The sequence below is a fragment of the Nomascus leucogenys genome, chromosome 10 (assembly GCF_006542625.1).
Source record: "Nomascus leucogenys isolate Asia chromosome 10, Asia_NLE_v1, whole genome shotgun sequence".
NCBI lineage: Eukaryota > Metazoa > Chordata > Mammalia > Primates > Hylobatidae > Nomascus > Nomascus leucogenys.
The window spans coordinates 96,107,671-96,119,797 of NC_044390.1; the positions used below are offsets into that span (position 1 = coordinate 96,107,671).

The 12,127-nt window shown below is 46.5% G+C and overlaps 1 protein-coding gene across 5 annotated transcripts in view; it reads left to right on the forward strand.

Annotated features, from left to right (window-relative positions):
- The window catches only part of GLT1D1 (glycosyltransferase 1 domain containing 1), a 137,103-nt gene extending 126,698 nt beyond the window's left edge, over positions 1–10,405 (forward strand). For 4 of the 5 annotated variants that reach the window (XM_030821677.1, XM_004089495.3, XM_030821676.1 and 1 more), the window contains one exon: positions 4,320–6,361. In XM_030821677.1, the coding sequence (XP_030677537.1) occupies positions 4,320–4,481 (162 nt within the window). In that variant the 3' untranslated portion in view covers positions 4,482–6,361. Of the gene's footprint in view, positions 1–4,319; positions 6,362–10,385 lie in introns of those variants that run through there. The other variant, XR_004032093.1, reaches the window with a different exon arrangement.
- Positions 10,406–12,127: the final 1,722 nt, after the last annotated feature.

The window sequence follows — 12,127 nt, forward strand, 5'->3', positions numbered from 1 at the left end:
AGGGCGAGTCCGTAAAGTGAAAGTGAGTTTATTAGGAAAGTGAAGGAATAAAGAATGGCTCCTCCGTAGACAGAGCACCCCGAGGGCTGCTGTTTGCCCATTTTTATGGTATTTCTTGATAATATGTTAAACAAGGGGTGGATTATTCACGCCTCCCCTGTTTAGACCATATAGGGCAATTTCCTGACGTTGCCATGGCATTTGTAAACTGTCATGGGGCTGGCGGGAGTGTAGCAGTGAGGACAACCGGAGGTCATGCTCATCGTCCTCTTGGTTTTGGTGGGTTTCCGCTGGCTTCTTTACTGCAAACTGTTTCATCAGCAAGGTCTTTGTGACCTGTGTCTTGTGCCGACCTCCTATCTCATCCTGTGACTTAGAATGCCTTCACTGTCTGGGAATGCAGCCCAGCAGGTCTCAGCCTTAGTTTACCCAGCTGCTATTCAAGATGGAGTTCCTATGGTTCAAACGCCTCTGACAATCTCAGTGGCCAGACTTGGGTCAAACGTTGGCAGGGGAGAACAGGATAACAGTGTTCATTCTCTACTGCATGTAACAAATCACACAAACTCAGCAGCTTGAAGCCACGCCCACCTGCCATCTGGCAGTTTCTGTGAGTCCAGGCTCTGGGCACAGCCCAGGTGGGTCCTCGGCTCGGGGCCTCACGTCCCACCAGTCCCTCTGGGTGGCTGGGCCACATTCTCATCTAGAGCACGGTTGGTGGCAGGGTTCAGTTTCTTGTGACTGTGGGACTAAGGCCCTTGTTCTCTCACTGGTTGTTGGCCAGGGGCCACCCTCAGCTCTTAGAAGCTGCCAGGACAGATGCCCCTGGATGTGTGATGGGGTTACATCTCAATAAACCCACTGGAAGCTGAAAATGCATTTAACAGCCTGGGCAACACAGTGAAACCCTGTCTCCAGAAAAAATACACAAATTAGCCAGATAAGGGGCATGTGCCTATATTTCCAGCTACTTGGGAGGCTGAGGGGGGAGGATCTCTTGAGCCCAGGAGGCTGAGGCTGCAGTGAGCTGTGACTGCACCACTCTACTCCAGCCTGGGTAACAGAGCGAGACTCTGTCTCAAAAATAAAAAAAAAAAAAAAAGAAGAGAAAATGCACTTAATACACCAAGCTCCGGAGCATCCCGGCTTAGCCCAGCCTACCTCCACAGTGCTCAGAACACTTGCACTAACCTATAGTCGGGCAAAGTCAACCAACACAAAGCCTGTATTATAGTACAGTTTTGCGTATCTCAATTTATCAACTACTGCACTGAGAGTAAAAATAGAATGATTGTATGGGTGCCTGAAGTACAGTTTCTACTGAATGCATCTCACTCGCACACCATTGGAAAACTGAAAAACCTTAAGCTGAACCATCATAAGTCGGGAATGTTTGTGGTTTCTTGCCCCGAGGCCTGGCAGCATGGGGTGTCCCCTGCTCCACTCTGCTGAGATGAAGTCCTGTGTGACACCACCCTGTCGAGGGAGCCACATCCCCCGACCTTTGCCTTATTCTGTTGGTTGGAGGCGAGTCCACCCACACTCACGTAACAGGCGGGGGTGCCTGGGGTCAGCCCAGGGTGTGTCTGCCACCCCACAACAGGCTCGGACAAATCAGGACCAACTTTTGGAAGTGGAGACAGGGTCTTCTTCCCAGACCATGTTGCAAAGGGGTAGAACTTCAGACATTCACAATTCTCTTGTTGAAGAGGAGGAGCTGAGTGCCTGGCGAGAGTGTCAGTTATGCATCACTGTGTAACTAAGAATCCCAAAAGTCAGTGCCTTACAAGTACCACCATTTGATTTGTTTGCAGTTTGCCGAGTCTGCAGTTTGAGCTGGGTTCGCGGGGTGGTGCTTCTGCTGGTTTGGGGAGTGGCCTGGGGCCGCTGGTCCAGCGAGAGTCTTCTGGCAGCTAGCCTGGAGCCGGATGGTCCGAGACGGCCTCACTCATGGTGCTGGTCACTGCTCAGTGCCCCTGTTCACGTGGCCTCCCTTCCCCCAGCAGGCTAGCCCAGGCTTCGCTTTACCTGGTGGTCTCCAGGGCCGGGGGCGGGGGGCGGGGCATGGAAGCTATAAGGGCTTTTGAAGCTTTGCGTGGAAGGCAGACAGCATCCCTTCTGATATATCCTGTCAGTCAAAGCAAATTACCCGACCAAGTCAGATTCATCGGGGGCGGGGTGGGGAATAGACCACACCCACTCAACGGGGAGAGTGGCAGTGTCATATCGCAAAGAGCCTTGTGTACAGGGACAGAGGGTGTGGCCACCTTTGCAAACCGTCTTCGCTGGTAAGCAAACGACAGAGTCTGTCCACATGGATTTCTCATGTCCACAGGCGCGTGTCCAGCAGATTCCCGATGCAGCCACATAGGAGCTTTTAGTCCAGAAGGAAAGAATCCCAGAGCCTCAGGGAGTGACTTATGATTCAAGAGAGATTTTTGCTTTTGCTAATGGTTTTCCTTTCCTTTCTTTCTGTCACTCATCCAGGGTTTTATTAAGCCAGCAGCCAAGATGTTGCCTACTCATAATCCCCCTCTCTCTTGCTTTATCTAAGTCTATGTTTTTCGTTCACTTTTCCACGCGGAGAGAAAAGAAGAGTGTGTTTTATCACAACCTGTTCCTAGAAACTCTGTCATTCAGGATTTGATTGCAAAAGGGCCATGCATTCTGGAGGAATAATAAGCAGAGCGGGGAAGGAGGGGGTTGGGTTTCCACCAAAGTCTCCACGTCAGATAAATCAAAGATACGACCAGCATCATAAAATAATATACCCAGCTATAAGCATCTCAAATGATTTTAATAAGAATGTTGTTCTGCCCTGAAACGGGAATAAACATATTATATTTTTATTAGAAAATGATCACCAATTTACTATAAAGTATAAACATAATCTATAAACATATAATTCTACTGTACCATAAATGTTGCTATTTATATTGCCAGCCATAAAAGGCATTCAACATTTAATTAACAATAATTTTGAGAATATGTTTATGTGCCTTTTAAACAGCAAAAGCACTGATATTGATCTTAGGCATTGCTGCCTTCTTGGAATGTACGTGGGCCGTGGGGGAATAACCATGGTAATGAGAGCTAAGTATGTGCCGGGCTTTGCTCAAAATTCTTTGTTTGCAGTGACTCATTTGCTATCCTCTCAACACCCTAGGAAAGAGGTATGTGATTACCTCTGATTGACAGTTGAGGAGCTGAGGCTCGGGGAGGGTAAGAAATTGACCCAGTGCCGCTCACATGAAGGGTAGGGTGTGAATTTAAACCCAGGCCTCCTGTGTCAAGAACTCTGCTGTTGACTTACATGCACGCATGGAGAGTAATGACTGGTCCCCTCCTCTCCCTGAATACCCTTTAACAGTGAAAATACTTATAATTTTTTTTCCAATCCTGAAGGGCTTTGATATTAAAACCAGGTCAGCAGGAGCATTCTTTCATTGCTGTGCCAAGGGTCTGCAAGCCTTCTTCAGTAATGAGCATAAACGGAAACACAGCCCGAAGCTGAGCTGCAGAAGGAAAGGCCAGAAAAGGAAAGGGCTGTTAAATCCCCCTCCCTCCTTTCTTCATGCTGGGAACCCCTGGGACTTGGCGTAAGGCTGGGTTTACCGATTAAGTACCCATCACTCCTCTACAGATGGGAAATGTGGTGCTCAGAGAGGCTCACTAGCTTGCCCAAGGCACACAGCAAAGGTAGGTCGTTCAGAAGACTTTGAACCCAGATCTGGCTCTGAAGCACTAGTGCTTTCCACTACAGCAGACACCGCCCATATTGTGAAGACAGGCTTGGCTCTGCACCCAGGGAAGAGGACAGAACAACACAGAGGAAAAGAAATGGGCTGGGGGTCATATTGTGTGGGGCTCAGACTCTGGGGTAAGACCTAGGTTCACATCTGAGGCTCCACTCATGAGAGGGAAGAAATTGTGGATCTGAGAGTCCTTGGGAAGACAGCTGGTCTTGTTGATCTAGAGAAGGGAGTTGGTGGCTCCAGCATTTTTCATGATGTTCATCCCAGCATATGTGTGCGTGTGTGCGTGCATGTGTGTGCATATGTGTGTGCACGTGTGTGCGTGTATGTACGTGTGTGTGTGCATGGGTGTGTGTGTGTGTGTGTGTCTGTGCATATATATTATTTCCTACTCAGTCTCAGTGTTTGCATTAACTCCCATCCCTCCTAAAAGTCACTCTCTCCAGGCCCAGGAGGCAGACAAGCGCAAGACCAGCAGCTAATGCAGACACAGGGTCTTGGGTACATTTGCAAAATCTCCCTTCATCAGTGATTTATGTCTACTTCTCCTTCCTTTTTTTGCAGGAGTTTGTTCATCTGGCAAAGAGACTGGTTAGTGACCCTGCATTAGAAAAGGAAATTGTAGTGAACGGAAGGGAATACGTGAGAATGTATCATTCATGGCAGGTGGAAAGAGACACCTACCAACAGCTCATCAGGAAGCTGGAAGGAAGCACTGAAGATTGAGGGCCCCGCCTCATCAGACGCCTGCTGTTGGACACACAGCTCTGGGTGGACACTCAGAGACAGAGTTCTGGGTCACGTGGGTCCAGTGCAGTTCAGATAAAACCAGCCTCAGCGGAATCCTAGAAAATGTTCATTGTGAGTCCCCAGAGCCACTGCGTTCGTCCCATGTCCTTCTGTGCGTTCAGATGCTGTCCCAGGCGTGTTCACCAGCCAGTCCTGAAGGTGCATGAGTGACTGGGTTGACTGGGACAGGGAAAGGGGAACTGGTTTTCAGGGAATTTGGGAGAGAACTTGATGACCTGCTTTAGGGCTTTGGCGTGGATGATAGAGGCTTATTTTCAAGCAGTCATGGTTCAGACTCCCTCCGCCTGCCTTCTGACCAGCCTCTCCTCATCATTGCCAGTTTGAAAGGCAAAAGTAAAACACAGACCTGTCAGCTGAGCCGAGTCCTAGCAGGATTTTTGTGATCTCAGGACTCTGACAGGCACGTGGGTGGCCCGAGGCTTCTCTGAACACTAGGAAGTGCTGTGAGTGAGCTCACGCCCGGCACATCTCACCTTTCAATGGTGGAATTGAAAGTTGTGCTTTTTAGAAAAGTGGCCAGGCTGCTCGTAGGCCCCGCCCACCTCTTGGCTGAATTTGAGTGGAAAACCAGGGAGGAGCAAGCCCATGCCACGCGTGGCCTGCAAAACGCTTGCGTGCAGGCCTCCTCCTGAGATGGAGGCCTGGGGCTTTGGGTCCAGGATGGGCCCTTCCCCTTCCCACATCAGAGACCCAGGGATGGGTGTTGGAAGGGTCACCAGCCTCCAACCCTTGGCAGGATGGAGCTCGGGTTTGCAGGGCTTTGCAGCCACACAGCGAGATCAGTCCGGGGCCAGCCCCACCATCATGGTAATGGTGGCCTCGCCCCATCCATGCCATCCATGCCATCCATGGCACATGAGGACGTGCAGTCTTCCTTGTCCTCTGCTAGTGGAATTTGCCTGGGAGAACCTCCACTGAATACTGAAATTGTTGCATGCCCGTGGATTCTTACAACAATGGGGAATGCGGTGTTTCTTCCCACCTCTTGTGGGTAAAAGCCGTCTGCTTTGAGGAGGCGAGAAGGCAAAGCCAGGGCAGGGCGTTGCTGTGGGAAGCGTTCGGTGAAAGCGGGTTTAGACGCTTAGGAGGCCGAGGGAGAAGATGCCACCAGCATTGTCCTTGCTTCAAGTTTTAGGATGTGTGAACTTTCTGCTTTCATGTTTTCAACCATCGTTTTTTTAATGGCACAACCTACATCTTGTTTTTAAAAGAAGTAGCCTCAAATTGAACTTCTTAAACTCTGATGCCCTGGGGATGAGAACAACTAGCTTGGATCTCATGCCGTGTAATTCGATGTTTCATTCCGCTGCCTCCATCATGTAGTAGAATCGCTTTCCAGAAAGGCAGTTAACTGGAAACAGCAGAGGCTGCCAGCAGTGAGAGAGCAGCTCAACAATGCCTCCCGTCGCCCCCTCTACCCCCCCACCCTTGTTTTTTCCCTCTGAGGGGCCCAAGGGTTATGGCTTTCATGTCTTGGTGTAGGGACAGAGGAGAGAGAGGCAGATCCTGGGCCCGGAGAGAATGGCCTCGTCTGAATCTGGAGTAATTAATGCCACCCAAAGAAAAGGCCCTGCCAGGTCCAGTGTTGTCTTAGATCTGATGATGCTGCTATTTACAAAACACTGATCGTCCGAAAGCTTGAATCTTTTCCTCCTTGAATGGCCCTGTAGATGCTTGACCTCCACCGTACCTCCACATCACTATTTATGTCTTTGTAGGAAAATGTGCACATGCCCCATGCACTATGGAGGAAGGGCGTGTTTTTAAATTAATAAAGTGTGTCACCATTAGCCATATGAAAATAGCCTCTATTTCTTCCCATGGTGAGCAGTGTTCTGTAAGGAGCAGGCCCCTTCCTCACCCGCCAGGCCCCGCGTCTTCAAAGGAAGTACAGACACTCAAGCATCTAGTTAAGAGGGGGTTAAAATGCAGCTACTATTTTAATGCCCAAGTATAGATGTAAAACCAGGGCTTTTCCATGAGGGTTCTACATGGTGTCAGTTTCACACGTGGTTCACTTTATGTTTAAACATTTATTTATTTTTATTATTATTTTTGAGACAGAGTCTCACTCTGTCACCCAGGCTGGAGTGCAGTGGTGCGAGCTCAGCTCACTGCAGCCTCTGCTTCCTGGGTTCAAGTGATTCTCCTGCCTCAGCCTCCTGAGTAGCTGGGATTACAGGCGACTGCCATCACACATGGCCTAAACATTTATTTATTTTTATTTGTATATGGTATTTGTATTTTTATTTGTATTTTTAGTAGAGATGGGGTTTCACCATGTTGGCCAGGCTGGTCTCGAACTCCTGACCTCAAGTGGCCCGCCCGCCTTGGCCTCCCAGAATGCTGAGATTACATGTGTGAGCCACCATGCCCAGCCTAAACATGTATTTATTTTTATTTGTATATATTCATGGGGCACACATGCATTTGTGCTCTGTTGATATATTGCACGGTGGTGAGGTCAGGGTCTTCGGGGCATCTATCACTGGGCAGTGCACATTGTGCCCGCCAAGCAACCTTCATCCTCCCCTCCTCCCTCTGAGCCCTCGAAGGCCCAGCATTCCACACTCTGCTTCCATGTGTACACATTATTTAGCTCCCACTTACAAGGCAAAATTTGCAATATTTGTCTTTCTGTTTCTAAGTTGTATCACTCAATATAATAATGACCTCCACTTCCATCCATGTTGCTGTAAAAGACGTGATTTTATTCCTTTTCATGGGTGAATACTATTCATTGTGTGTATATATTCCACATTTTTTTGGGTGGGAGACAGAGTTTTGCTCTTGTTGCCCATGCTGGAGTGCAATGGCACAATCTCGGCTCACCTCAATCTGCCTCCCGGCTTCAGGCGATTCTCCTGCCTCAGCCTCCCAAGTAGCTGGGACTACAGGCACGTGCCACCATGCCTGGCTAATTTTATATTTTTAGTACAGACGGGGTTTCTCCATGTTGGCCAGGATGGTCTCGAACTCCCGACCTCAGGTGGTCCACCCACCTCGACCTCCCAAAGTGTTGGGATTGCAGGCGTGAGCCACCGCGCCCGGCCCCCACATTTTCTTTATCGAGTCCTCCGTTGATGGACACTTAGGTTGATTCTGGATCTTTGCTATTGTGAATAGTGCTGCAATAAACACATAAGCACAGGTGTCTTTTGGATATAATGATTTCTTTTCCTTTGGGTAAAATGTTCAAACATTTCGTGTGTAGTTTTTAGTTTGCTGATGTACAGGTTTGAATGACTCAAAAATACATTTCAGGATAAAATTGAGATACTATAACCTTTACATATTGAGGGAAATACTTTCAATAAAAATAACACTAAGCCAGGTGTGGTGGCTCACGCTTGTAATCCCAGCACTTTGGGAGGCCGAGGCGGGCAGATCACTTGAGGCCAGGAGTTCAAGACCAGCCTAGCCAACATGGTTCAAAATGCTGTGTCTACTAAAAACACAAAAATTAGCCAGGCATGGTGGCACATGCCTGTAATCCCAGCTACTAGGGAGGCTGAGGCAGGAGAATTGCTTGAACCTGGGAGGCAGAGATTGCAGTGAGCCGAGATCATGCCACATCACTCCAGCCTGGGTGACAGAGCAAGACTGTCTCAAACAAAAAAACAAAGCACAAACTATATATACATATGTGTGTGTGTGTATATAAACACACATATATGTATATATACATATATATGTATTTGTATGTATACATGTATACACACTATAGATACACACAATATAAGATATGCATATATGTATGTATACACATTATGTATACATACATATATACACATATACATGTGTATATATATATCTAATAACTTACTGTCATGTAGCAGAGAGGCATTGCTGACACTCGGCTGAAGGTCCGAGTGATGAGTTGAGGCTTACAGCTTCTCCTTAAATACCACTCTTCAGCCCCTTCCCACACTCTCACAGTGAAGCAGTAAGACAGAGTACCTTTTCCACCTTCATAGGTTCATTGTGCATCTTAAAGTTTAAAAAACCAGACTGCATAGGCTCCCCTTGTCAATGGGATTGTGTGGGCCCAGCCGGACCCCTTGCCAGCCCCGCAGATCTGGAAAGTGTGGTAAAGACTGCACTCCCTGTGTACAGTTAAGGATGGAATTTTGAAAACATTTGAGCTTGCAGCAGGTGTCTTGGTGTCATGTGTTAATTGCCTTCCTCTTTTGGCCTCTGCAGTAGTACTTTGCGTGGAGCTACAGGACCTCTTCCCTTGAAGGGTCCTTGGTGGTTGAACTTGCCTTCTTTAGCATTTATCTGGAGCTTCTTATGAGACGGCAGAGCTAGCTCTGCTTATCCATTTTCTGATGAAGAAACATTTCTCTTTTCCTTCCTCCCCTCCCTCCCTCCCTCCTTTTTTTTTTGTTTCCTTGCATCTTCCCAGTCCCCACCCTCACTTCCCCTCTCTGATTCTAATTTCACTTTAAAGGGTCAGTCCGTGGTAGGAGCTGATGCGGGAATGGCGTGAATGAAGATCTCCCTACCTGGGATCAGCCGTACCTGGCAGGGCCACTTGAAACAGTGGCTCCCAGCCTTGTCTTTGGGAAATCTAGATGCTCAGGTAGCATCCCTGACCAAAGGCATCAGACTCTCAGGGGAGACCCAGGCCCGAAACACCCCAGTGACCCAGTGTGCAGCAGAAGCTGACAACTGCTGACTTACATCATCCATTCGAACAGGGACCAGAGTTTCATGGAAAACAAGGACAATCTCAGAAAAGATTGGATTGTGACTTCATACTGAAAAATGAAGCCCAAAATTATGAAAATAATTTGGATTATTTCTGTCTTATATAAGGTTAAATCTGTAATTCTCCAACATCCATTTCACCAGTTTCAGCAAATCCTGCATCTTTTACAACATTTGCAATTTTACTTTTCAATGTATTTACATCCTGTTAGTATTTTAAACATTTTACATACCTAAGAGTCAGTAAGAGGGACCAACTTGACACTGCTATGGAGTGGGAGGGTATCAGGATGACATGTGGTTAAAACAGACTTAAGATCCATAATAAACAGTGGCTTAAGAAAAAGAGGATGCATATTTTCTCTCTTTCAAGAGATTCACTGAGCAGGTATGGGGCAAAGAACCAGGCTCCTTCTATCCTGTTCTTCCATCCTCAGTTTGTGGCTGTCTCTACCTCATGGTGCAAGGTGGCCACCCATGCTCCAGCATCATGCCTGAATTCCAGGCTGCAGGAAAATGGAAGGCAGGAATGAAGACATCTCTCTCCTTCCTTTCAGGACAATCTCCACCTCCACTTACATCCCATGGCCACACCTAGCTGCAAGGGAGTCTTGGAAATGCAGGGTATTCTGAGCAGCCATGTGCCTGGTTGAAAAGCTGGGTCTATGACAAACAAGGGGAGAATACATATTTTAGGGGCAGCTTGAAGTTGCAGCTACTATTGAGATAAACTGGTTTTAGTGTCTGCAGCAGTTACAGGCATCCTACTTTTTATTAGTCACTAAATACCTTTTAATGCCAAGAAAACTGTTTTCCAGCAGGTTTTAATTTAGCATTTGAGTCCACTGTGACACAGCTCACTTTTCCTCCCCAAGATACTCATTTGTAAAATGAGTCCTCAGCCAATTGCTTCTATTGATTACTGCTTCAAACCCTGCAGCTCCTAAATTAAAAACTCAGAGTGAAAGAGTGCCTGGGTTTTCATCTGAATCTCCTAAGATGTCCCTCCGTGTTAGGTGAGACACAATCCTGGAAAACACAACACAATGAAATGTATCGACTATATATAATTTTGGCCCTTTTTTTTTTTTTTTTTTTTAAATACAGAGTCTCACTCTCTCACCCAGGCTGGAGTTCAATGGCATGATCTCAGCTCACTGCAACCTCCACCTCCTGAGTTTAAGTGATTCTCCTGCCTCAGCCTCCCGAGTAGCTGTGACTACAGGTGTGCACCACCATGATCAGCTAATTTTTGTGTATTTTTTGGTAGAGACAGGGTTTCACTGTGTTGGCCAAGCTGGCTTCGAACTCCTGACCTCAAATGATCCTCCTGCCTTGGCCTTCCAAATTGCTGGGATTACAGGTGTGAGCCACTGAACCTGGCCTAATTTTGGCCCTTGTAAATGTTTTTATGACTACCCTGAATGACCAAGTAAATTGTTGTTCCCGTTGGAGGGTCTTGGGAAATAGAAGTCTTTTCTGAAGGGATCCATGAGTCAGAGCTTGACTAAAACAAATCAAGAATTGACATTAAAAATGAGATAAAATGGAAGTCCATCTTGTGCAGAGTGTAGGTTCTAGAGGTAGCATTGAAACCCAAAATCTCGTATAGTCAACATTCTCCTTGAAAACTCCCCACACGCACGGCACGTCTGATCGCATATGTACAGCCCTGCATATCATATACTATGCACAGCCAAGATTTATAGCCCCTAAGCTCAATGAAAGAAAGTCAACCTCTGACTGACTCTCCAAGCCATTCTGTTCTGAGGTACAGAACTGAATCTCCAGCAGGAAATGTGGAAATATTCCCATTTTCCTGTGGGGTTTATTTTATCCTGTATGACAGTGTCTATATAACCATTCATTCATTCATTCTACAAATTTTTATTAGAATAATTGTTTCAGGCTGTGTTTTGGGGGCTGGGGTTACCTTCCAGGGGTGCTTCACAATTAGTATTAGAATGCATTCCCTTTTTTTTTTTTGAGATAGAGTCTTGCTCTGTCACCCAGGCTAGAGTGCAGTGGCATGATCTTGGCTTACTGCAACCTCTGCCTCCCAGATTTAAGTGATTCTCCTGCCTCAGCCTCCTGAGTAGCTGGGATTACAGGTGCCCACCACCACGCCAGCTAATTTTTGTATTTTTAGTAGAGATGGGGTTTCGCCATCTTGGCCAGGCTGGTCTCAAACTCCTGACCTTGTGATCCACCCGCCTTGGCCTCCCCAAGTGCTGGGATTACAGGTGTGAGCATTAATGCGTTCTCATGGAAAGCGTTCCATGATGTTAGAATCCTCTCTAATGAAGAAGGTAGGATCAAAAGTCACTGAGAACGTGACCTAAGGGCTATTCAGCCTCAACAATTTTTCAGGATAAAAACCACATCCAAGAGACTGCAAGTAATTTATAAGAGAATCTTTGTAGAGTAAAGGAATTTCTGGGAAAAATAAATACAAAAAAGGGGGAGGGGTTTATTAAAAGGAACGACTTCATCTGCCTCTGTGGCCACAATCTATTTTAAAGAGATTATTTTATAATTTACTTCTTCTTTCAGACTCATAAATAGTCCTTAAAAATTTAGGCTGAGAGAATTGTCCTCCTAAAATATAAGATCATTCTGCTAAATTACAAAAGCTTCAAAAGCTTTCTCCTTAGAAAAGAAGAAGAAAAAAAACAACCGTAGTCATGCCTTTTTCATTAGAGGTCTTTGAAATCACCCTAAGCACTTTGGAAAGCTTCAACTAGTAGAACAGTCATGCTTCATTGAAAACAGATTGTTGTCTTTAGCCTCTGTATTTTCATTTTACCATCTAATATAAAAATATGGTAGAAAGGTTAATAGCCAGATGT